This window comes from Ochotona princeps, chromosome 6 (assembly GCF_030435755.1).
Source record: "Ochotona princeps isolate mOchPri1 chromosome 6, mOchPri1.hap1, whole genome shotgun sequence".
Lineage (NCBI taxonomy): Eukaryota > Metazoa > Chordata > Mammalia > Lagomorpha > Ochotonidae > Ochotona > Ochotona princeps.
The window spans coordinates 45743380-45769896 of NC_080837.1; the positions used below are offsets into that span (position 1 = coordinate 45743380).

Genomic DNA, 26517 nt, shown 5'->3' on the forward strand with positions numbered 1-26517 from the left:
AGTAAAAAGGAAAAGAAACACTGAAACTCCACCTATAATGCTTTCTACATTTGGCATTCCTCTATAAAGGTCACCCCTACTTTCAATACTCATGATCACTGCACTTGATGAATGAGTTTTCATTTTAGGCTTACATAAGCAAGAATGATTTAGTGTAATCAACAAGAATCCCTAACTATCAACTCATAGAACAACCAAAATAGCAAGCAAAGGATTTGGTGCTCTGCAGTAGTGGGTAAAGCCACCACCTGCAATGTTGGCATCCCAACCAGATGGACGCTGTTCAAGCTCTGGCTGCTTCACCTCCTACACAGCTAACTGCTAATGGGCCTGGTAAAGCAGCAGAACATGCTAAAAGTGCCTGGGTCCCTGTACCCTCACTGGTGACATTCTCTTGGCTTATTACTGGCACAATCCTACCTGTTGTGGCCATTTAGGGAACAAACCAGTGAACGGAGTATTTCAGTCTCTATCTCTATTTAACACTGCCTTTCAAATAAATAAATAAATAAATCTTTAAAAACAAACTAGCAAGCATAAATGTGAAACTACTTAATCTACTCACATATCAGAGAATTGCTAGAATTAATATAGCCACTTTTATTCCCACAGATTTTATTTTTGTTGGAAAAGACAGATTTAGAGAGAGGACACAGATCTTCCATCCACTGGTTCACTCCTCAAATGGTCCCAATGGCCGCAGCTGAACTGATCCAAAGCCAAGAGCCTCTTCCAGTTCTCCCACACTTTTGTAGCATTCCAAGACTAGTTTCCCCAGGCCATAAGAAAGGAGTTGGACCAGAAGGGGAGCAGCCAGACACAAACCAGCACCCATGTGTGATGTAGGAGCTTTCAGGCGGAAGATTAGCCAGCTGAGTCATCATGCTGGCTCCCAATCTAGCCACTTTTAACCTTTTTGTTTATTACAGTGAGTAAAGCTGCTCTACACAGAATCATTTTCACAGGTCACATATTGCCAGCATTATAACTTACTTTTCTAAGGACTACATTTATTTCCACTATTATGTAATACAACATGGATGACAAATTAAACCCACTTTGGAGAGGCAAAAAATAGATATACAGAATGTTATTATCCAATACTGGGCGTATAAATTAAAAATATCAGGGTAATAAAACATTTTTATTTCTCATGCCAGTTGTAACATTCCACAGGGACCTAATCAAAGACCAGTCATTTTTGGAAGGCTAAGCATGGCAGTATAGGGTTATGATTTCCAAGGCTGGACGACTAACATCCTGAAAATCATGAGAAATGAAAAATGGCTAACTATTCTAATGACTGGATAGATTATTCTCCATTTACCTCCACAAATGAATACACAGTAACTCCTACTCCCACCCCAGAACAGATTGCGTGCTATCTGAAGCATAAGAGAGCAGGATTTGAAGATGGTGAATTAGAATATGTCATAGACATCTAAGGCTCTTCGTAACCACCAAAGCTTATAAAGTAAACTTGGGAATTTTATAGGAGGACAAATTTGATTTGTAGGCCATATTAGAATGATATACAGGAGCAAGCCATTGAGATCACAATGAACAGCCCAGCTATCTAATCCTGCCCTGACACTTTAACAAGATTCTGTTGTTCTCTTCTAGTCACTGTGTATGAAGTCGCCATCTAGAGTGATAAAAATTTTATTTATGAAATATGACATGGCAAAGCCAAGTCAACAACTACTACTAGAAGTGAAAAATGAGTTCTAAAATAATGTTGGTTCATAATGTAAATAGAAGTTTCAAGTAAATTTAAAAGACAGAATGTTGAATTAATTAGTGGCTTAGATCTTCTTTGACTTTGAATGAAAACTATAAAAGATAGATTGTGAAATTGTGTTAGCAAGTGTTTTAGCATACATAAAGTATGCTCTCCAAACTAAGAAAGCTTTACACAGCAATTTCCAAATCAAGTTACACAAGAAAACCCCTTGGAAACCAACTTTAAAGATATTGGAGCCCACTCCAGACTTACCAAATCTGAACTTACTGGAATGGAATTCTAAAATCGATTTTAAAAAACACATTCAAATGCAGCAGGTGTTTTACTGATAAATAAAAAAGGCATCTAGTAGCGAGTTCAGGAAATTGCTAATTCTCAGCTTGTGGAAAAAGGTGGGAGCCTTTGCAAACATTTTTATATCCATATACTCAAGAACATATGAGATATGTTCTCTTACTTTATGAAGGAAAACAAGACCAAAGTGAGTGACTTTTCAGTACTTAAAGCTCCTGAATGTTTGTATTACTAAGTCTCTCTCCCTACCCTCTTACCTCCCATCAACTTTCTAAGGCTCCCACAGGAAAAAAAAAAAATATCAGAAATATGTTTTTAGTAAGTCCAAGAGGTATTCCTTTTCTTTTTTTTTTTTTTTTTTGGAAGAGATTTTTCAGCTATAGCTAAAAAATAAAGGACTGGCAAACAGTCCAGTAGAAATCTGTAAGGAACTCATCCTTTTTCTTCAAACTGCAACTTACCTCTCCATTGTCCTTGTCAATGCTGTGAGACTCATCTAATATCCTATCCACCTCTACGTAGTCTGGATTAAAGGGCTCTTCATCCTAGATGTCATGAAACAAAACGTAAGGGCAAAAGTGAAAATCAGTACCTGACAACCCAACCCCTTCACTTCAGCCTTAGTATATGGTTTTATTTGTAATTTGTTTTTTAAATATTTTTTTAATTGGAAAGACAGATATCCAGAGAGGAAGAGAGGCAAACAGGAAGATCTTGCATTCGATGCTTCACTCCCCCACCAGCCTGAATTGAGCCAATCCGAAGCCAGGAGCCAGGAGCTCCTTCTGGGTCTCCCACGAGGGTGCAGGGTTCCACGCCTGTGGGTGGTCCTCAACTGCTTTCCCAGGCCACGAGCAGGGAGCTGGATGGGTAGCGGGGCCCTCCAGGACATGAGCCTGCACCAGTATGGGATCCCAACATGTGCAAGACAAGGACTTTAGCCACTAGACTACTGTGTTGGGCCCTATTTATATTTAATTATTTTAATAAAATATGATGGAAGTTTCTCATTTTCACAATATCAAAATCTACAAATTTTGCTGGGTATATGCTTATTTTCTCACCTAGTATCAGAGAAACCATCTTTCCTCCTCACCCAGGGTATATGTTCTAGATTCTATCCATGTTTTCAAAAAAAGTTGACTGTGTGACTGTGTGTAGCTTTTAAAAAGTTTTCATCTACTTGAATGGCAAAGTAACAGAAAGAGCAGGGAGAAAGTGAGAGAAAGAAAGTATGGCATAACCATTGGCTCACTCTCCAAAAGCAAACTGCCAGTACTGGGCAGCCTGAAAACAGGAGCCTGGAACACCACTGGAGTTTTCCATACAAGTGTTGGTGGCCCAGGCATGTGAGCCATGATCTGCTGGCTCCCAGGATGCATTAGTAAGTAGTTGAATTAGAAGGTGCAGTGCTGTATTGATTGGCACTCCAACGCAGGATGTGTATATCCCAAATGGTGACTCAACACACTGCACCATAACACGTGCACCAAATTCCACACTTCATGCTTCCATGGAGGTACTTCTTCACTGAATCATGCCTATAACTTAAACATGCTCTGCCATTTCACTGTTTACAAAGATCTTCCTTAACTCCACATCCTTCTGCAATTAATTTTGTACTCTGCCCCATACTCAAATCTTTCCCAGAAATTTCAAACATGTTAATTTCTTTCTTTTTTAAAGATTTATTTACTTTATTACAAAGTCAGATATACAGAGAGGAGAGACAGAGAGGAAGATCTTCCATCCGATGATTCACTCCCCAAGTGAGCCGCAACGGGCTGGGGCGCACCGATCTGAAGCCGGGAAACAGGAACCTCTTCCAAGTCTCCCATGTGGGTGCAGGGTCCCAATGCATTGGGCCGTCCTCAACTGCTTTCCCAGGCCACAAGCAGAGAGCTGGATGGGAAGTGGAGCTGCTGGGATTAGAACCGGCGTCCATATGGGATCCCGGGGCGTTCAAGGCGAGGACTTTAGCCGTTAAGCCATGCTGCCGGGCCCAAAATATGTTCATTCCTTTTGCTCCTTCCTCTACCCCTCCATTCCATCCTTGCTTCCACTTGCACCACACAATTACTTTGTCAAGATCCTCAATAATCTCCAAATCGTCAAATACAATTTCAGCTACATTGTGCCAATATTTAACTAGTAGTAAACATGAATATGAAAAATTAAAGCTCCTTTATTACTATTTCTATTGATACTAGATTAGAAAGCTGAGAAAGGAGGCAGCACTGTGATGTTAAGCTGCCGCCTACATCGCCAGCATCCTATATGGACACCTGTGTGAGCATTGCTGCTCCACTTCCAAGACAATGCCTGGAAAAGCAGAAGATGGCTCAAATGTTTGGACATTTCACCCACCTGGGAGACCTGCAAGAAACTCTTGACTCCTGGCGTGGGTTTGGTCCTGACCTGACCTGGCCATTGAAGACATTTGGTGTAACAATCAGCAGATGAAAGCTCTCCATTTCTTCCACTCTCCTTAACTCATCCGTTCAAATACATAAAATCTCTCTTTTTTTTTTTAAATAAAAAACCGGGAAAATAAATGTTCTGCCTTAATGATGCTATTTATATCTCCAGATATCATCAACAGCTACAGAGAGAAAACAATGCATCAAGTGGACCAGAGGTTGCTTGATCCATTTTGAAAATGTTTCATGCACATTGAGCAACTTAACCTCAGAAAACTCCAGGGAAGTGAATGGTTAAAGTTTATATCCATATATAAAAGTCAACTTTTAGGTAATTAGCCAACTTTGACAACACCAGTAATTTCTGCGTTTATGAGAGAAAAAAACAGTCAGTACTTGTTGTTAATTACCTCATGGAAGAAGTGTCTCATCTGTGCCATTTTGGTTTTGAAGCGCTTTAGTTTCTGGTGAATCCTCTTATCTTTCTCTAGTTGGGAGATAGTAGCCCATTCACAGTGCAGATAGGAGCTGAAAAAAAAAAGGAAACAGCCAGTTACAGTGTGAGAAATGGAGATTGGCAGGCGAATGTTTGAGACTCTGGGATTAGCAGAAGCAAGCATACAAGTGTGTACTTATTCTGAGAGATACTTTAGGCCAGTGCTTCTGAAATTTCACTTTGTGCTCAAATTGCCAGATCTGAATGTTCTTGAAAAGTCCACATTTTTAAATAGCACTCAGGTAGTGCTAATTCTGTGGTGCATTAACAACACTTTAAATAGTAAATCTTAATGGCCGACTAAGATTACAGGAAATTTTTATCAGGAACCACCCTCATCCTACCTTTTAACAAGAAAATAGAAAAGAGTCATATCAGTTCCCAAATTTCTATCTAAATAAACCATTTTCCTTATTTGAAATGTCAATTTGTGCTAGGAGGATATAAAAACGGGATACATCCCCACCCAGGATATTCTACACAGGAAGAATTTTTACAACCCTGTGGAGTTTTGGGTGAAAAGCTTTTTGCACAGATCACATACTAGTTCTTGTACTTGACAAAGAATTCTTCGGCTTCAGTGTATTGTCCAGAAGGAAGCTAAAAAGAAAGGAATTACAGTCACTGATCCTTTACTCAATAAAGATTTTTTAATCGTAACCAAAAATGGCAGACCTTCACACTGATCCTCTCTGAATATATTATTGACTCAAGCACCAAGGAACTAATCTGGTACTTCAGTACTAGGTATATAATTAGAAACATGCCATTACCCACTCCAAAAATGAAAGTGAAAAAATGGTTCTAAGATAGCTCCTGTTTTGCAGCCAACTACAACCCATCATCTCACTCATCTATTCCCTCACTCATCTAAGGCTGCTCAATATACAAAGCCTATGAATGGAACATAATGGCTGATACGTCAAGTTCTCACCTCCTTCTTCACAACCCGCATAGAAAGCACTTTGTCTACAATGGCTGCATCTTCTTCACTAGGATTCTCCTGTAGAAAAAGAGGTAGTCAGTCTACAAATGACTATAAAGACCTGAACCAATTTTGCAGGTGGCTCAAGCTCTCAGCTCACCACAAAGAACTGCATGGAAGGCAAAGTCTCGCTGTCTGGTTCTTGGACAGGCTCAGGGAGGATAGGCTCAGGTTTTATTGGTCCAGTTACATCTACCTCTTCTTCTTCTTCATCATCTGTGATTTTTATATCTAGGTCCTCAGTGTATTTTTTTCGCTTTACTTGGCGATTTGAGCGTCTTTTCTGTAGAGGAAAAAAAATTGAAACAACTGGGAAATCAAAACTGTATTCTAAAGCTGCAGAGTGTAATGTACTTTACACCAGGAACAAAGCAACAATGCCGTGTTTTTGTTTTTGTCCTATAGTTCCTTTTGTTTTAATAAATGGAATTTTTAAAACAAGACTGACTGATTTTTATTGGGAAGTCAAATATACAGACAGAAGGAGATACAGAAAGATCCTCTGTGTGCTGGTTCACTCCCCAAGTAGCTGCAATGGCCAGAGCTGAGCTGATTCAAAGCCAGAAGCCAGGAGCTTCTCTCAGGTCTCCCACATGGGTGCAGGGTCCCAAGATCTTTGAGCCATCCTCTACTGCCTTCCCAGACCCCAAACAGGGAACTGGATGGGAAGTGGAGCAGCCGGGACATGAACCAGCACCCATTTGGGATCTCGGCACATGCAAGATAAGGATTTAGCCACTAGTAGCCCCGAAAATGGGGCTTTCCTGATTAGTACCTGGTCACTCTGTATAAGACAATACGCGTGCGCATACACATTTTCTTGCCGCACGAGGTACTATGACATGTAACAACCCTGACAGAAACAATGCCCTCACCAGATGTCCAATCAATGAGGCCATTCCATCTTGGACTGTGAACTTACAGTCTGAGCCAAAACAAACACGCTTTCTTTATAAAGTTACATGCTTTAAATTTTTCTTTGTAGGAACAAAAAAGTTAACATACTTCATTAATAACTTTCTTGGTAAAGTTTAGATCTGCCTTATTCTTTCAACTGGTTGAATAAAATACTTCAAAATAATTCTTAATTTTTTTTCCCCCAGAAGAACAGCAAACTTCCTTCGGGACTAGGGAGAGGAGCTTCTTCTGGTCCTTGCTTAGCTCCAGCTTTGGATCCCCACCGTCTCCTGCAATGACCATCAGGATCGCCCCAGAGACCACCCCCCAAAAAAATAGAATAGATAGTCAAAGAAATGCAAGGAAAGCTTAGAACCAAACACGAAACGATCAACGGGGATCCACATATATCTTACTAGATAGGACACAAAGATTAATTAATCCTCACTAGAGTATGGAAGATTTCTCGGCACACCCCTCCTAAAACTGTTCTGCACCTCAACTGTTGACAAAGGCCTTGTTAGATTTATAAACCAATTTAGACTATCCTAAAATCTACCAAGTACAGCAAAATTATGCGTCAACACAATAAACTGCTAAATACTAAAATGAAAACAGACACGAGACAGCTGAATAGTACCCTATAGCCACTTTAAGGTGTATAGCAGCCGGTTCTGTATACAAACAAAAATTGAAGGGTCAATGAAGTAGTCACAAGATACGGTTAAGAACTTGCACTGTTATAACATGTTGATTATTCAATACCATGTCAATTAATTCCATAATGTTGTGAATTGTTGTTGATGCTGTGCTGGGGCTTTCAATTGATCAGGATGATATTCTGCCAGCTCTACCTTCAGACCAGAGAAGGTCTCCCCAAGAAACTGTTGAAATTATCTGGACAATAAGATGCTGAACTCTATGCTTGGTATATGGTTGCAACGAAAGAATCTTGGCTTAATTTGAACTGTAATACTGCAACTAGGTGGAGGAATCCACTATGGGGGGAGGACATGGGGAGGGGTTGGGGGAATCCCAGAACCTATGAAACCGTGTCACATAATGCAATGTAATTAATAATAAAAAAAAAAAAAGTAACTATGTATTAGCTTTATAGTACCATTATGCTTGCTTTTTTCTTTTATGTTCTGATTGGTCTACTGTCAAGTGCACACATGGTATTTATTAAGGTTCCCATCCAACGAACAGCAAAACCTTCTTAAGAATGTCTCAGCTGAAACCTTTTCAGCATATATGGAAATATTTTTTGGGAGGGAAGGGGAAATGGATCTGTCTGAATTTTATAGGAACATGCTTTCTGTCTAAAATTAGGATCTATCATACAACATATTAATTTAATACAACAGTCAGCCCTATCCCTCTCCCTATAAGAAAAGTAAAACTTTAAAGTAATGATGCACATTGCAAGATTATTGGCATCTAATAATCACTTAAGTCCAGTAAACTCTACTTGACAAGGTTGTAAGATTTTTTTAAATAAGCAAAAACTCTTTTTACCTACACAGTAGCCTGTGGTATAAGCCAAAACTTACTAATGCATAAACACAAAAAAGTGAAGGATTATATATTTTAAAGCAAATAATGGTTAAACATTTGATCTTAAAATGGTCAATGGTTTTAAAATGGTTTTTCTTTTAGTAATAACTACAATATTTTTTATAACTACAATATTTGATAAAGAGTGTACTTAAGATATTTTTCTAAAAAGGACTATCACACCCTTATATTCAGAAGTTAATAGGGCCAGCCTTATAGTGCAGTGAGTAAAGCTGCTGCTTGGAATACCAGTACCATTCCCACATGGAAAGGGCGCCAGTTTAAGTCCTGGTTGCTTCCACTTGCAATCTAGCTCCCTGCTAGAACATCTGAGAAAGCAGTGGAGGACGGCACTAGAGCTTGCATGTACTTTGGGATACCCAGATGAAACTCCTGGCTCATGGTTTTCATCCGGCCCAGCCCCAGGCACTGCAGCCATTTACAGAGTAAACCTGCAAATGGAGACCTCACTCTATCTTTCTGTGCCTTTCCCTAACTATAACTTTTTCAAATAAAATAAAATACATCTGTTTTAAAGTAGAAACCAATATACCACATCAAAGATATTTTTATTAATGGAAGGACTGAGTTCTGAATAGTATAAGAAAACATGCTGATTTCAAAATATCTGCCCTCCTATAAATTATTTTAAGTAAGCGTATACTTAAAGGTTTATGGGGCCAGTGCAGTGGTGCAGCAAGCTAATCCTGCACCCTGTGGTGCTGGCATTGCATATGGGAGCTGGTTTCTGTTTCAGCTGCTTCACTTCTGGCACAGCTCTCTGCTACGTCCTGGGAGAGCATCAAGAGGATGGCAAAGGTCCTTGAGCCCCTGACCCACATAGGAAACCCAGAGGAAGCTTCTGGATCCGGGTCAATTCAGCTCTGGATGTTGTGACCATTTGGGGAGTGAACCAGTAGACTGAAGACCTCTGTAAAATCTGTCATTCAAATAAACCTTTCTTAAAAAAAAAAAAAAAAAAAAAAAATTCTTTTCCCATTGGAAGGTCAGATTTGCAGACAGAAAGAGAAACAGAGAAAGATCTTCCATCTGCTGGTTTGCGCCCGTATGCACACATGGCCAGAGCTAAGCTACTTTGAAGCTAGGAGCCAAAGAGATTCTTCCAGGTCTTGTATGTGGGTACAGGGTCCAAGACCTTGGCCATCTTCCACTACTCTCCCAGACCACAAGCAGGGAGCTGGATGGGAAGGACAGCAGCCAGGACATGAACCTGTGTCCATATGAGATGCCAGTGCTTGTAGCATGAGGATTGGAAAGTTGAGCCATTGCAATGGCTGTGAAAATAATTATTTAAGTGAGTAATTTAAGTAATACAACTAAAAAAATCAAATTGGAGAAGGAAAACAGAAATGATATTGCATTGCAATCAAAACTGTTACTCTTTGTAAGCCCAAAATAATAAAATGACTAAAATTAGCGAAAATTTGATTTGGTTTAAATTAATTTCTGAAAATCAATACTATTCCTATATTGTCAGTCAGAAAAATGTAAGAAAAGATCTCATGCACGAAACACAAAGAGTACCTAAGGTCTTACATTTAATAAGATACATACATATTCTATTTAAACAAAACTTTAGACTGGGCTCGGCAGCGTGGCCTAGTGGCTAAGGTCCTTGCCTTGATCCCATATGGCCGCTGGTTCTAATCCCGGCAGCTCCACTTCCTCTCTCTGTCTCCTCCTCTCAGTATGTCTGATTTTGTAATAAAAATAAAATAAATCTTTAAAAAAAAAAAAAAACTTTAAAAAACACTATACACAAAAAAGGGTCTTGAAGAGCAAAACATACTATTCTTAATTAAGTCTTTAATAATTTAATAATTTAAACTTACTTATTATTATAAATTTATCATATTTATTATATATTATTTTGAATTAAATAATGCAAACATTAAATAATTAAGTCTCCAGGAAGACTTAAATAACCTTAATTGCATCAATCTGACAAAGCAATATCATTTTTGATAGGTTAATTGTAGAATTCAGTAAACACGTAAGAATGACTAGGAAAAACATAAAATAATGAGACTTAACAGACATAAAAACAATATAAAGCTCTACCAATTAACACAGTTTGATATTTCTCCAGGAAAAAAAAAAATAGCATTCAAATCAGACTAGCTTACGTGGATTTAGCACACAAGAAAACTAATCAGTGAACAAAAGGTATTATTTCTATAAATGGAATGCAAACAACTGGCTAGGCATGTAAAGAACATTTTATTTTAGGATGTTTTTACTTTCGTAAATACTCTGACAATACATACATCATTGCATATTTTTGAGAATATAGTCAAGGCAATTTTCCAGATGCAGAATCACTGGGTCAAAGGCTGTTAGCATGCTGAGGTGTAATATCAGGTCATTTTGTTATGGAGTATAACAGAATGCTTTCAGAATCCAAAATAGCTACCACATTACTCTTACTAATCCCATGTTGTAAGTGTATGGCTTGAAAATGTCACTATGTAACGCCTAACTACATACTGAAACATGGACTCCCCAGAAAGTGTCCAAATTCTCAATCCCACAATCGGGTATAAAACGCCTTTATACTGCCAGCACGAGTATACCCCTTGTTACAGGCTGAACTGTACTCTCCCAATTCATACGCTGAAGTCCTGACCCCCCACATCTCAGAAAGGGGCTACATTACGAGGGTAAGGCCTTTCACTGTGATTAAATTAAGATGAGGCCATGAGGGTGGGTCCTATTCCAAGGGCTGGAATCTTTGCAAGAGAAAACTTGCATGCATTGATAGATGCAAGAGATGTGTGTCAACAGAAGAAAAGATCAGGTGAGGTAGCCTGTCAAGGAGAAAGACCTCAGGAGAAAGCAAAATCTCGGACCTTTTGTCTAGACCTGCAGCCTCTAAAATGATGAGAAAGTTTGTTACCCGTAGTATAAGCTACCTAGTCTGTGGCATTTTGTTATGGTAGTCCTGGCAATCTAATATATCACTTTCCAAATTTTACCACATCTTTGATTTCCCAGTATTATAAAAATTTACTCTATTTTTAAAATTTAATTCTTCGATTATTTTATTGAACAAGATCTATACAACTCCTAATATGTGCTCTTAGCATGAACTAAACATTCTTCTACATATCTTATGAATGTCTACATGTAATTCTCTTACCAACTTATTTGGTAGATACTGCTATTTGCACTTAACAGGTGGGAAAGTTGAAGCACCAAGATTAAGGAAATTGCTCAAGGTGACAATGCTAGTAAATGGCACAGTTAAGAAAAAAATTCTCTACACTCTTAATCATTATCCTGCTTATGGAATTCCTTGTTGTTACATCATAGACAATTGTGATATGCCAAGTGATATCAAACTCCTTTTACTATATCTGAACTTAAATATATTCCTTATGAACATCTCTTCAATTAATAGTTACAAAGACTGTAAAATGCTTTCTATAAACATCATGATTTCATTTTTTAATTTAAGCCTTCAATTAAAGTGGAGATTGCTTTTAAGGAATTAGGAGCAAACTAAATAAATAATAAAAATCCAGGGTTTTGTCCTAAATCCGATCAACTAACATAATTAACTGAATAAACTTTATTGACAACAGCATTCTAATTATACATGCTATATTCTCATTACTATTTGAGTTTGTTTATAGACTTTTTTTTTAAAGATTTATTTGTTTTCATTGGAAAGGCAGATTTTACAGAGAAGAAGAGACATAAAAATCTTCTGTCCACTGGTTCAATCCAAAGCCAGGAGCCAGGAACAGCTTTCAGGTTTTTAATGTGGATGCAGAATACCAAGGCCTTTTTGCTTTCGCAGGCTGTAATATGGGATCCCGATGATTGCAAGGCGAGATTTAGCACTAATTAGCCACTAGGCTATTGCATTGGACCCCTATACATTTTTAAATAGTCTGAGAGGGCCTCCCTAAGAGGCCGTTGAACTTGAACTGGACAAGTGGGATGCTGGACTCTGTATGGTGTAAACTTTTAATTAGGGAATCTCAACGGAACTTGAGCTGTGGTTATGCATCAAGGTGAAGGAATTCATGATGGGGGAAGGGTTTGGGGTGAAGGGGGGGGGGAATCCCAGTCATGTAATGCAATGTAATTAATGAATAAATGAATATTAAAGAAAAAAAAAAAAAAAAAAAAAAAAAAAAAAAAAAGAAAGAGTGGAGACATTTATAAGTAAGGTTCACTTAATACAAACCTACATTTACAGATGAAGAATTCAGACCCAGACAGACTAATAAATTGGCCAGAATGCTTGCAGATTTACTTTAAAATACCATGTCTCCAGAACATTAACAGGAAGTTGTCCCTATGGTTGGAAATTGGAGTCAAAGCTGGCACCCTAAGATAACAACATTGAGGACTAAAGTTCTTCTGGTCTGGTCTTGTCTAACATCTGTCATCTTCAAAAGGTAGGAAGAAAACTTTGTACACAAAACCTCACAGTTCACAGAGTCAGAATCCTGAGGCACAGAAAGGTATGGCAAAAGGGCTGCACTGACACAGTGACAACAGCAATCATGCAGCATAACTCATGACTAAGTTAGTTTTTGATACACTAGAATTTGGAAAAATAAAAGACTGCTATGACAATATTAGGCTTTTTGCCCTGTGAAGAGATAAAATTTAAAAGACACTGACCAGGTTTACTTTCCTTCTAGACATATACATGGTTTAGAAAACTTTAATAAATATGTATGGACTTAGTATTGATTTCTGGCTCATTAGCCATATCTGTAAGTCACTTTTCTATAGGTTTAATATCCCTTATCCGGAACACTGAAGAGAAGAAGTGTTTCAGAACTGGGATTTTTTTTTTTTTTTTTGAGTTTGGAATATTTGCAAATACATAATGAGATATCATGTGGATGGTTTCTAAGCCTAAACACAGAATTCTTACTTCACATACATCTTAATTTTACACACTATTGTTACTGCACCTACATTTCTTAATAGCAACGTGTCATGTAAGATCATGTGTGGGATTTTTCACCTGTGGCATCATGTCATCAGGGAAGAAGCGTCAGAACCTGAAGGCTGGGATGAGGGATGCTCAATCAGTACCAAGACCTGTGGGATGTTTTTACCTGAATGCTGCTTTCTTCATCTTCCCGGGGTGATTGTGCAGGCATGACTTCCACATCAGAATTATCAGATGAGGTATTACGTTTTCTCTTCTTACCTACTACGGGTGTAATGGTGCTAAGAAGGAAAAACCAAATTCATTTTTAGTGAGGACAAGGAAAACTTCAGGGTAAAAAAAACATAATTATAGGGTGGGCACTTGCACAGTGGTTAAGACACTACTCAGGAGACTAAGAGCACTGCGTACTAGGCTAAGTCTTTGCCTCTGGCACTGTCACTCTGTGGAAACAGGTTGTGTTCCATTTGCTCCACTTTCAATCCAGCTCCCCGCAAGTGGCCTGGGAAAACAGAAAAGGATGTCTCAAGTCCTTGGGCTTCCACACCCACATGGAGATCCAAAAGAAGCTCCTGGCTCCCAGTTTCGGATCAGCTCAGCTGCTGTTGCCGCCATTTAGGGAGTGAACCAGCAAATGGAATCTCTCTATATATATATGTATATATCCTTTTCTCCGTATATCTGCCTTCAAATAAAATATAAAATAAATCTTTAAAAAAAGACAGTATTTGGGACACTGGCATCCCCTATGAGAGTCTATGGGTTTGAATCCCAGCTATGCTTCCATTTCTAGCATTCCTACAAATGTATACACTGGGGGGTAGCAAATGATGGTTCAAGTATTTGGGCCTGATAGCCACCTGGGAGACCTGGATTGAGTTCCTGCCTCTTGGTTTCGGCCTGACCTACTTTTGCCTATTGTAACAACTGGTGAGTCAACTTGTGGATTGAACAGCGCTCTCTCTATTTTCTCTCTATTTGCCTCTTTCAAATAAAGTAGAAAAAGAAAAATAAAAACAATAAAAAACAAAAAGCTTCTAGACAGAAGTATTTTCATCTTTGGTCCATAGTGCACCCACATGTTAATATACTGGTTGAAAAAAGAAAATATTGAGTCTTGGTAAATCATTGAATGATCTTTAAATCAGATCTGACAAATTACCACCTCCTTGTTCACAAATACCTCAAGAAAGGTAGGATAAAATAGCAGAATGAATACTGGACTAAGAATAGAAGACTGTGGACCAGCATTGTGGTATAGCACGGTAAGCCAGCTCCCGCAATGCTGGCATCTCATGTAAGCATGGCTCATGTTAGTCATGGCTGCTCTACTTGTGATCCAGCTCCCTAGGAAGCACCTAGGGAAGCAGTGGAAGATGATTCAAGCATTTAGGACCCTGTCACCCATGGAAGAGACCCAGATGCAATTCCAGACTCCTGGCTTCAACACAGTGCAACCTTATCTGTCGTGGACATCTGAGGAGTAAAGTCAGCAGATGGAAGTGCTCTGTGTCTTCACCTCTATAATTCTGCATTCCAAATTAATAAATCTTCAAAAAAGCAAAAAGAATTAGAGGGCTGGGTTGGGAGTTTGGCACAGTGATTAGAGCAAACCTTGGAACACCTCTATCCTATATCAGATTATTTGAGCTTGTATTTTTTTTTCCTTTTTTTAAAAATTAAGATTTATCTATTTTTATTGCAAAGTCAGATATACAGAGAGGAGAGACAGAAAGGAAGATCTTCCGTCTGATGATTCACTCCCCAAGTGACTGCCATGGCCAGATCTGAGCCGATCCGAAGCTAGGAGCCAGGAGCTTTTTCTGCGTCTCCCACACAGGTGCAGGGTCCCAAGGCTTTGGCCCATCCTAGACTGCTTTCCCAGACCACAAGCAGGGAGCTGGATGGGAAGTGTGGCCGCCAGGAGCAGAACAGGCATCCATATGGGATCCCAGCATGTGCAAGGTGAGGACTTTTAGTCACTAGGCTACTGTGCCAGGCCCATGAGCCTGCATCATCTTGACTTTACTTCCTGACAGTGTAGACCCTGGGAGACAGTGAAGGCTCAAGTGATTGGTCACTGCCATTCATGTGGGATTTCTGGACTGTGGTTCTCGATCTAGCACAGAGCAGTCCCAGCTGTTTCAGGCATTTGAGAAGTAAGCCAGTAAATAGGCTTTTTCTCTCAAATTTGAGCTAGAAAGATGGACAAAAACTAACACGGCAAACCACTTTCATTAACACTGCCTGAAATCAACAGTGGTTACTGAAATCTTCTCCAACTCACAGATGAGCTTAAATACTTGAGCTATCCTCCACGGCTTTCCCCAGGTGCACCTGCAAGCAGCTGGATGGGAAGTGAAGCAGCCTGGACACAAATCAGAGTCCATATGTAATGCTGGTGTCATAGGCAGCCTCTTTTTAAAATACACTAATTTGTACATTTCCATTTAATTATATAAGCAGGGGACAGAGCAAAGAAAGGCTTTCTCTTCTACGCTAGGCCACTCTGAACGGTGCAGCCTTTCAACACAAGCTCTTCTCCACACTTCCTAAAAATGAGTGCACTGCCCTCAAACATCCCAGCAACACTGAAAGGGGTACTCACTTGAGTTTACTCTTGCCCTTAGTTTTGGAGGTTCCAGATGTTTTGCTTTTCTTTGGCTTTTCCTCCTTCAGCCTCTCCCCACCGCTCTTCTTCCTACGTTTCTTCTCACCTTCCTCCTCTGGCCGAACACTGGGCAACTCATCCTCATTCAGGACGCGAGGTATGTTCTGCTCCCCCCGGGCACGAGCTCTGGCGATGGCCTCTGCCACAATCCGGTTAGCCTTCTCTTGCTTCTTCTGGTGCTCCAACCTTCGGTTTTCCTCCAATCCTGTCTTTCCCGCGTGAGGAGCAGCATTTGCTGGTGATGACAGAGCTGCCACTTCACTGGCGCTTAGAACTTTAACCACAGAGAGACCAGAAGAGGCCCCTTGGGAAGAGCCAGCCTGTAGAAGTAAAGACACTAAAATTTCAATGTGTTTAATTAGATGGCCTCAATTAAAAACCCCACTCTGAAACAGGAACCAGGCTTAGACTAAGATTAAATGAACCTAGACACATTTTTGAAACTGCTTTTTTGCAGAAAACAGTTAAGAATTTTGACCAATTAAACATCATAGTGATATCTACCTCATGTATACCAGAAAAATAAGTCAATAATGGTCTCTACCTTAAAAAAATCAAGTTCTATTTTCCAAAGGTCAGGGGAATTATTTATTTATCCTTCAGATGAACAGTAAATTTCAAACTGCTTTCGTTTTACAATGCTGCCAAAAACTGCTTGTATGTGAAACAGTACAAATACAAAAACAGTCCAGTCTTGAATTTTAGCCAAAAGGCCGAGAAGCGATCACAATATAATTAAAATAACATCTCCACGGGTGAAAGAAATAGAATCTCCATCCCACTTGAGAAGGATAAATTGAAAACAGGGCCCCAAGCAATGCAAGTGGGTGCTGAGAGCAACAGCAAAGGTATGCAAGGTCTGATTTGTCTTTTTTCCTCCCTGTAGAATCCTCTCACCTGTGGCTGCAGTACCATTTTCAGTGGTACTGAAAGTCTTTGTCCTGGACTTTGTCCTGGTCCCATTATCTGAGCCTGCTGCACGGAGGATAGAGTAAGTGGTTGGGTTGAAGGTGGCTGCTGGGGCTGGGGCTGTGACGATGGAGCTTGTGGTACAATCTGGATTTTTTGCTGTGGCTGTTGCACCTGCAGCTGGATAGTTACTACTTTGGCAGGCTGCCCCTGGGCATTCTTGGCTTGAGTCAGGGCTGCCAACTGGTTGCCCTGTAATACTATCTTGCCTGGTAGGCTCCCTAGCACAACATGCCGATGTCCTTGGGGACCTCCAGACTGTGGCTGCTGGAGGACCAGGGTGATGCGCTTTGATTCACCCTAAAGTGAAAAAGAGAAATTGCAACAGAGGTACAACATTAAAGAACGGTATACCTGAAATATTTACACCAGTTTTCTTCATCCTAAAGTCACAAAAATTAAGAGTTGGAAAACAGTGCAATTCATTGTATGCATCTACCTATCTAAAACATCTCTGCCCTGTAAACATCAAGCCTATCTTTTAAAAAGTCCTCACAGGAGTTTATTGTCTTCTAAGGCAGTCATCTCCTTATGGAAACCTATTAGAACAAAGTCCCTATATTGAAGTCAGTCTCCTTGTAGCTTCTTTCCACTGGTTCTACGCATCTTGGTATTGCATGTCTACCCCAACTGCTCAGGCCCTGGATTCGGAGGCTATGGCATTTTTTTTTTCTTACAATAGAAACTAGCCTTTTTCACTGTGCAAAGAAGGAATAGTTCTTAGCAAAATATATAGGAAAAACATACTAATAGTTTGTACAAATCCTGCAGATACAAATACATACAATTTTACAAACATGTTTCCTTGTTACCATTGGACATATATTTCTCATATAACTTTCTATCATATATTACTGTGAATTCTTGCTTAATTTCAATAGTTCCTGACAGATTAAGAGCTCCAGCAAGGCACAGTGGAAACATGTAGTTAGTATGTTTACATTAACTGCTTCCACCTGGCAAGGAGTCAGTGTGTCACTATCCACACTAACTGACACAATGCACAGACAAGCTTTCCCAGAGGTAACATTCACAAGCACTCATTCTCACACAGTTGCTGGGCCCACTAAAAAGCCAAAATACATCACCCCCTTCCACTCAAGTCACCTGCGTAGGTGTAGAGGTCAGTGTAACTGCAGGCTTCAGGGGGGGCCCTGTGGCCCCAGGGTTGCTAGCAGGAGCTGCACCCTTAACTGGCTGGAGGACCAGCTGCTTTACTGGTCGGCTGGGCTGGACAATGCGCTGAACAGCAGCCTGGTTCCCAGGGACCTTGGCGGCCAACACTGTATTACCAGAGACAATGGAAACACCTTGTCGAATGGGTGTGCCGGTTAGCACTTTGGTGAAAGTGACTTTTCCACCATTGGCTGTGCCAGCCACCAGGGGCTGGGCTGTGCTGGTGATACCTTGGGCCTGAATTTGTGCCACGTGGGCACCAGTGACTGAGGAAGTTGGTGGGGCCTTAAGGATAACAATCTTAGGGGCGGATTGAGGTGGTTGTCCTCCAGTGCTACTGGAGGAAACAGCTGCAGCAGAGACTCCCATGAAAGGATTCCCTTGGCTCAGGATCTCCTGGCTCTGGGAGACCTGTAAAAGTCCTGGTGCTGGCGTCGACGTCTGTAGGACAGGTTGGGCTGGCTGCTCCTGGCTGGCGGGCTGAGTGGTATAATCATGCAAGGTTAAGGATTCAGGAGCTGGAGCTGTGGATTCTTTGGGAAGGTCTGTGGGGGCTGTTTCCTCTGGTGGGGGGACCAGGTCACTTGCTGAAGGATTCCCCACATCACCACCTCCACCATCTTGGTTCATCTGATCCAAGGAGTCCAGAGAGCTTGGCAATCCAAGTGCTTCCTCGATGGGGTCTTGGGTGACCTGGTTAAAACTGTCATCAGTCAGAGAATCCAGGCCAAACAAATTCGGGTCATCAAACAGATCCATGATGGGGTCAGCCATCTTGGGAAAGTAGTGGAGGATGTTTCTCCAAGTTCCAGAGAAGGGAAGGGGAGGGGGGGTATGGTTCTTCCCTCCCCTCCCCTATCAAGAGAAAAATGTACACAATGGAAAAGGACTACGCTTCAAGTACAGAGGTAAGTAACAAGTGCATGTCAGACTGTCCTGACCTTCATGGAGCAAGATGGCTAGGTCTTCAGGGGAAGATGGTGGAAGTCCTGTTGCAAGAATAGAAATACAAATGAAAAATAAGAAGTTGGTGGCATCAGAGAAATTTTCTTTAATATATCAAATAGCATTGATATAATAACAGAAGAAAGAAATCTAAAAATAGCTAACAAAGAAATTCATATTTCTGCTTCAAACCTAAAACAAAGAAACAAACAGCGCACTTCTCAGATTCTTACACCAACACTCTCTGAAGCACCTGTCTGTTCAGAGCATTCAGATGTCTCTGTCCATTCGCTTTTACAATATTCACTGCTAGGTCACATCAGTAAATTTTAAATTCATCCATGTTCTATTTTCAGTTCCTAGACTGGTTGAACTCAAAAATATACCATGAACATTTCAGTGAATATAGACAAAGTTCCCTAACATGTGAGAGCATATGTAATTAAAAAATGTTTACTTTGGGGAAAAAAATTTGGTATCCATGCATATGCATGTTCTAGATTATAAACTTTCCTTATACTGTAGATATTTGTACTAAATACTGTCAAAATAACCACCTTTAAATAGGCTTGCTGTATAAAATCACCAAGTTTATAGCACAATTGCACACTGAAAGTTTTAAAAACTTTAATTAAGATTGATTTATTTTGGGCCCAGCTCAGTAGCCTAGTGGCTTAAGTCCTCAGCCGTGACCACATATGGGCCTTAGTTCATATCCCGGCTGCTCTACTTTCCATCCAGCTCCCAGCTTGAGGCCAATCCGAAGCCAAGAGCCAGGAACTTCTTCCAGGTCTCCCAAATGGGTACAGGGTCACATGGCTTTGAGCCATCTTCTACTGCTTTCCCAGGCCACAAGCAGGGAGCTAGATGGAAGTGGAGCAGCCGGGACAAAAACTGGTGCCCAAATGGAATACTGGCGCTGGCAAAGTGAGAATTTAGCCATGGAGCCATGGTACTAGGCCCTTCTCTTACCATTTCTACACCGTACCCTGCATTCCAGGCCAGCTGTCTTAATGTAATTAATACCTGCATGGTTTTACCTATTCCATGGAACAGCCCCTTCCTCCACCCTGCAATCTACCCCAAACATTCCTCCCAACTGGTCACCATGTGGAATGCAGGTGCCACAGGTGCAGGATTAGGTTAGTATGCCACCACACTTGGCCCTCCTCAAACGTTTTCTACCAATAAAGTGGGCTATGAACCTCTGCCTCTTTAACAAGTGAGCAATTGGTGAATATGTGATTCCTCCAATCCTGTAAAACTCCTCACCAGTGTTTACAGCTTATTTAAAGCACTATTTTAAACTTAATATTTTACCAGACTTAAGTTTCTCATCCATATCCTCTAAAGATCCAAATAATCTGTTCAAATGATTGAAAAGTTGTCTGCTACTCAAGATGCTAGTCTGGGGAACGGTGTTGTGGTATGGCATCTTAATCTTGTACCACTGAGGCTGGCATCCCATATACCACCTGTTCAAGTCCCAGCTGCTATGCTTTGATCCAACTCTGCCAATGAACTTGGGAAAGCAGCGGAAGCTGACCCAGTACTTAGTCTCTGTAGCCACATGCAAGACTTGGAAGAAACTCCAGGCTCCTGGCTTTTGGCCTGTCCTAGCCCTTGCCTCTACAGTGATTTGAGGAGGGAATCAGATTCTCTTAATCTGTCCCTCCCAGCCCTCTTTAATTCTTTCAAATAAACAAAAATAATTTTTTTAAAAAGAGATGCTTGTCTGTCATTTGCTGGAAAAATGTTCATACTTAATACACAAAAACTGCTGCCTATGAGTAGTGCAATATGTATCATGTACGACCCTGCATTACATTCCAGTTCATTCTTCCCTGAGAGACAGAAAAGGGTTGATTGGTGGCAATCAGTAGGACACAACATGCAGTTGCTACCCAAAATCTGAATCAATATATTTACTTACTTTATTTGCACTGATTTATTTCAGTCATCACAGAAATGAAACGATATTGCATCATCCTAAAACAATACAGTAGAAAGCTTCCTACCTTGAAAAACTGTCCTAAAAATGGCTTAAAATATTGTAATCTGCCAATTGGGGCTGGCACAGCAGCACATCACACTAATCCTCCACCCTGTGGCACTGGCATTCCATATGGGTACCAGTTCACATCCCACCTGTTCCATTTCCGGTCTAGCTCTCTGCTTAAGCCAAGAGAAAGCAGCAGAGAATGGTTCAAGTTTTGAGGACCCTGCATCAGCATGGGAGACCCAGAAGAAACTCCTGGCTCCCATGTTTGCATCAGCTCTGCTCTGGCTGTTTCAATGATTTGGGAAGTGAACCCGCAGATGGAAACCACTCTGTTTTTCCTTTTCTCTTCGTAAAAATCTGCCGCTAATGAAAGTTTAAAAATTTTAAATAGGGCCTGCCACAGTAGCCTAGTGGCTAAAAGTCCTCTGCCTTGCATGTACTGGGATCCCAAATGGGCACCAGTTCTAAACCCAGCACCCTGCTTCCCATCCAGCTCCCTGCTTGTGGCCTGGGAAAGCAGTTGAGGATAGCCCAAAGCCTTGGGACTCTGCACCCGTGTGGAAGACCCGGAAGAAGCTCCTGGCTCCTGCCTTCAGACTGTCCAAGCTCCGGCCATTGCAGTCATTGGGGAGTGAACCAGTGGACAAAGATTTTAAAAAATGTTTAATGATAAAAATAAAAATAAATAAAAAACAAAGGAATCCAAGCACAGAGCTCTAGTATAACAGAATTACTGGAGAAGGAAAAAACTACCAAAAACAAGAAAGGCATCACCATATTACAACTGAAAAGTAAACTTCTCCTCTCTGAATGTAACATCAATGTCTGGTCATCCAAGGGAAGCTTGCCTAGTCAAGAGCATTTCTACCAACCTTTGGAAGATATCAAATAAACACGTCTGACATATATACACAGTGTAGACTTGACTGAGGGAGACATGTGCAGAGAACTCTCCATACTTTCCCCTTCTCTAACTCATCCTTATTATTCTTACAAAACAATACAATGTGAGTTAACATTCCAGAAACTCCAGCATAAACAGAACAGACTCACCAGTAGTTAGCACATCAAGCTTACAGAGCATGCAAGGTATTGTCACGAATATTAAGCAAGTCAAAATCAAATCATGTCTTTAATAATCGTACTCTTTTCATATCTCAAATCAAAATCCCTATTACTTCCTACTCTTGCCTAAATGATTTCACCAAATATTAGAGCTCATTCTAGCCTCTTCTATCTAACACTGGCCCCCTAATTACTCAGACTGAAGATAAGAAAACTGGATGGGGCCTGGCGCGGTGGCCTAGCACCTAAACTCCTCGCCTTGAACCGCCAGGATCCCATATGGATGCCGGTTCTAATCCCGGCAGCTCCACTTCCCATCCAGCTCCCTGCTTGTGGCCTGGGAAAGCAGTCGAGGACAGTCCAAAGCCTTGGGACCCTACACCCACTTGGGAGACCTGGAGGAAGTTCCTGGCTCCTGGCTTCAGATTGGTTCAGTTCCAGCTGCTGCGCTCATTTGGGGAGTGAACCATCAGACGGAAGATCTTCCTCTCTGTCTCTCCTCCTCTCTATAGATCTGACTTTGCAATAAAAATAAAAATAAATCTTAAAAAAAAAAAAAAAGAAAATTATGGATGATTTACCCAGAATAAAATATAAGTATGCATGCCTGGTTTTAAAATGCTTAATTTAAAAAAGTTTTAAATGATTTATTTTTATTGGAAAGGCAGATTTACAGAAAGGAGAGATAGGTCTCTCCACTGGTTCACTCCCCATCTGGCTGACACAGCAAGAGCTGAGCCAATCCAAAACCAGGTCCTAAGAGCCTCTTCCCGGTCTCCCACACAGGTGCAGGGTTCCAAGGCATTGGGCCGTCCCCTTCTGTTTTCCTAGGCCACAAGCAGGGAGCTGGATGGGAAGGGGAGCAGCCAGTACATGAACTGGCACCCATATGGGATCCCAGAGTTTACCAGACAAGGGTTTAGCTACTAGGCCAACACACCAGGCTCTAAAAATGTTTACTGATGAATGTAAGCCAGAGACTGAGTGTGTGATCTACCCCTGTGCTTACAACAGCTGCAGTTGGGCTGAGGCAGAAGCCTAGCAACTCCATCCCAGTCTGCCACGTGGGTAGCAGCAGCCCCATCACTTCAGTCACCATTGCTGTCTTTCGGAGTCTGCATTAGCAGTGACTTGGGAGTCAGAGTTGAAGTCAGTTTCAAACCCAGAGAGGTGGGAGTCTTTGTTGCTAGGCCAAACACTTCCAACTCCCACAATGTGTGCCGAGTTAATGAAAACAGACTCAATTTTAGAAATTTCCTCAAAACTACCACAACCTTTTTTCCAATTGTGTCCTATTTTGTCACCTATTCTCTTTCATCTTTTATTTGCTATCAGAGAAGTTATACTAAATATGTACAACAAATTGTCATACTAGGATTACAGTAAAAGTCATTTTTTTCTAAGTTTATCTACTTATTTGAACAGAAGAATGAGAAAATGAATTTTGCATCCACTGTTTCACTCCTGAAATGCCTACAACAACTGGGTCTGGGACAGGCCAAAGCAATGAGCCAAAAACTCCTTTCAGGATCTCCCACATGTCTAGTAGAGGTCCAAGCACTTTATGCCTCCCAAGGTCCACATCAGGAAGAAGCTGGATCAGAAATGGAGCAAGAGTTGATCCCAGGTACTCCAAATGCTGCATGTAAGCAAGCACTGGTTTAACCCAGAGTGCCACAACACCTGTCCCTAACTAGGAATTTATCCTAAGAATAGTTCATAATTTGCCCTTTCTTTCACATGGTGTTTTGTACTTTTCACAACTCCTTGCTATTTTTTCGTCCTAATGTTTTACTTACCCCACAATGGCCTATTCTTACTCAGGTTTCTCATTAAAAAAAAAAAAAAAAAAAAAAAAACTTATTAGAGAGAAAGAGAAAGAAAGAATCGATTTGTTGATTCACTTCACAAATGTTTGGGAGTCATGCACTCAATCTATACCTCTCACGGGCATGGCAGGAATCCAGTCACTTAAGCCAGGGACTCCCAGGGTCTGTATTAGCAGTAAGCAAGAATCAGGAGCAAGAGCAGGCTCTGAAACCCAAGTTATGTCAATGTTGGATGAGGGCAACTCAACTGGCATTTTTTAACCATTAAGCAAAATGCTCAGCTCCTCATTTACTAAAGGGAGAAAAAAAACTTTTTTTTAAATTGGAAAGCCAGATTCACAGAAGAGAGACAGGAAGAAAGATCTTCCATCCATTGGTTCACTCCCCAAGTGGCCACAACAGCCCAAGCTGAGCCAATCCAAAGCCAGGAGCCAGGAGCCTCTTCTGGGTCTCACAAGTGGGTGCAGGGTCCCAAGGCTTTGGGTTGTTCTTGACTGCTTTCCCAGGCCACAAGCAGGGAGACGGATGAGAAGTGGAACAGCTGGGATGCAAACCAGCTCCCATATCGGATCCTGGCGGTTGTACGGCAAGGACTTAAGCCACTAGGCTACCATGCCAGGCACATGTATAAGCTTTTAAAAATCAATACATTATCTTTCCCTTTTCAACTTTTGGGCTATCCTTCTGCTTCTACCGGTTTAGCCTAGGCCCCCAAATTCCAATCTTGCCACAATGTCAGGTGTAATTACTTCTCAGCCTTAGTCTACTTATTCACCTCTACTGATCCAATTGATCACATATACACTAATCTACTTTACAGCTCTCATCTTTAAAATATCTTCAGTCCTCACAAGATTAAACTTCACCTCCAACACTTCCAGCTTTGTTTACCCCTCTTTCATTACCCCTTTGGGCTGTCCTGGCTTTATCTACACTTGACATTTCTATCAGGTACTCTATCCAATCTTTAAACCTTGGTAATAAAAGTGAAAGATAAAAAAGTCCTAACAGACTTTTCTCATCTACACAATGATAGGTTAGGAACAGGTATGTAGGGCAAGAGTTAAGACCTCTGTGTCACACATCAGAGCACCTGCATCCACCTCTTGGCTCAGGGTCCTCATTCAGTTTCCTGGCAGCGCAGACAAGAAGATCTGTGATGGCTCAGGTTACTGGGTCCCTGCCACCCATGTGGGAGACCTAGATTGAGTTCCTGGCTCCTAGCTGTAACCAGCCTACCTTCATCTCAGCCCCTGCAACCATCTGGGCAGTGAAGGCAGAGGACAAGTGACTGCCCTTGAGCTTGCTCCCTCTCTCTTCCACCCCGTTCCTGTCTCTGCTTATCAAATAAACTTAAAGAGAAGAAAAGCCACACTTGGCCTGCCACTCCCCAAAGAGAATCATACACAATTGCACAAACATAAACCTAGAGTTTAGTTGTTGTACTTGTTCACCTTCTATAATTCCAAGCCAGACTCCTGACAGAAATCGTAGGGAATGACAGTGGAAAAGGAAAGGACCCATGCAGCCAGCTAAGGCTGAAACTCAAGGCCATCAATCTATATTCTCTGAACAACCAGCCTCTGAAAAATCACTTTATTATATATAGCAATAAGAGCCCTTCACCTCATTGCTTTCTGAAGAACTTCTTACCCCTAGAGTTTGTAAAACCCCGATATTCATCTACAGTGTTACCACCTCTAATACAAGTCTCAGGGGAACTCTATTTTTTTCTCCACCCTTGCCCATTTCCTGCCCCCCAGGAGTCTGTTTTAACTACATTTTTTTCCATCTCACTCTCTCCATACCTTTCAATAAAGCAGTGATTCTCAAGCAGTGGATGGAGGCTACGTTCCTTTAGAAGAGCTTAGGACACCTGAGGGGGTTGGTGAAAACAAGTATTGAATCTCATAGTTCTATATTTATCAAACGAAAAAGAAACACTTTTACCATTGTTTAGGATATTTACATTCAGTATAACTGGACAAAACATTCTCAGTAAGATTCTGTAAAAAACAAAAACAAAAACAAGCCTGGAAGAAAAGGGGTGCAGACAGAGGAAGCAGCATGCTGGCCTGGAAGGGCCATCAGTAGCTCTAAGGGGGGATAACATTCCTGAGGGATTCCCCAAATGGAATTTATCACCATTTCCTACTGATGACAGACGACAAACACTGCCACAGTGATGACTCCATTGTCTCACAGATGAAATGACAAACTGAACTACAACATCCATTCTCCATGTGCACATCTCTTGGTACTGCCTGTGCAGAACTAAACCAAGGCCATTCTGAGGAATACTGACCTTTTTCTATAATATTCCCCTTCGAAAATATCCCTCATGCGCACTTAATCTCTAGCTGCACAAAGATTCAGACGAGGGTAAACTCCTTTATTTTCAAAGTATAAGTCCTGCTGTTGAAACTGTATCCTTTCAGGAGGATCAGCTGCAGATAGACATAAACACATGTTACTGAAATACAAGATGGGCAGAAGCAGCTTAACTTAAATGGGAAATTCCTTGGGAA

General features: G+C 41.0%; 1 protein-coding gene across 12 annotated transcripts in view; it reads right to left on the bottom strand.

Moving 5' to 3' along the window:
• Positions 1 to 26517, bottom strand: part of CHD8 (chromodomain helicase DNA binding protein 8) — a 74819-nt gene that overhangs the window by 24935 nt on the left and 23367 nt on the right. For 4 of the 12 annotated variants that reach the window (XM_058666168.1, XM_058666172.1, XM_058666166.1 and 1 more), the window contains exons 2-12: positions 26295 to 26436; positions 25798 to 25865; positions 18080 to 19137; positions 16901 to 17272; positions 15941 to 16323; positions 13499 to 13613; positions 6040 to 6222; positions 5889 to 5957; positions 5499 to 5554; positions 4869 to 4986; positions 2500 to 2583 (exon numbers count right to left, since the gene is read on the bottom strand). In XM_058666168.1, coding sequence (XP_058522151.1) covers positions 2500 to 2583; positions 4869 to 4986; positions 5499 to 5554; positions 5889 to 5957; positions 6040 to 6222; positions 13499 to 13613; positions 15941 to 16323; positions 16901 to 17272; positions 18080 to 18922 — 2223 coding nt within the window. In that variant the 5' untranslated portion in view covers positions 18923 to 19137; positions 25798 to 25865; positions 26295 to 26436. Of the gene's footprint in view, positions 1 to 2499; positions 2584 to 4868; positions 4987 to 5498; positions 5555 to 5888; positions 5958 to 6039; positions 6223 to 13498; positions 13614 to 15940; positions 16324 to 16900; positions 17273 to 18079; positions 19138 to 25797; positions 26251 to 26294; positions 26437 to 26517 lie in introns of those variants that run through there. The other 8 variants (XM_058666175.1, XM_058666176.1, XM_058666173.1 and 5 more) reach the window with 7 other exon arrangements.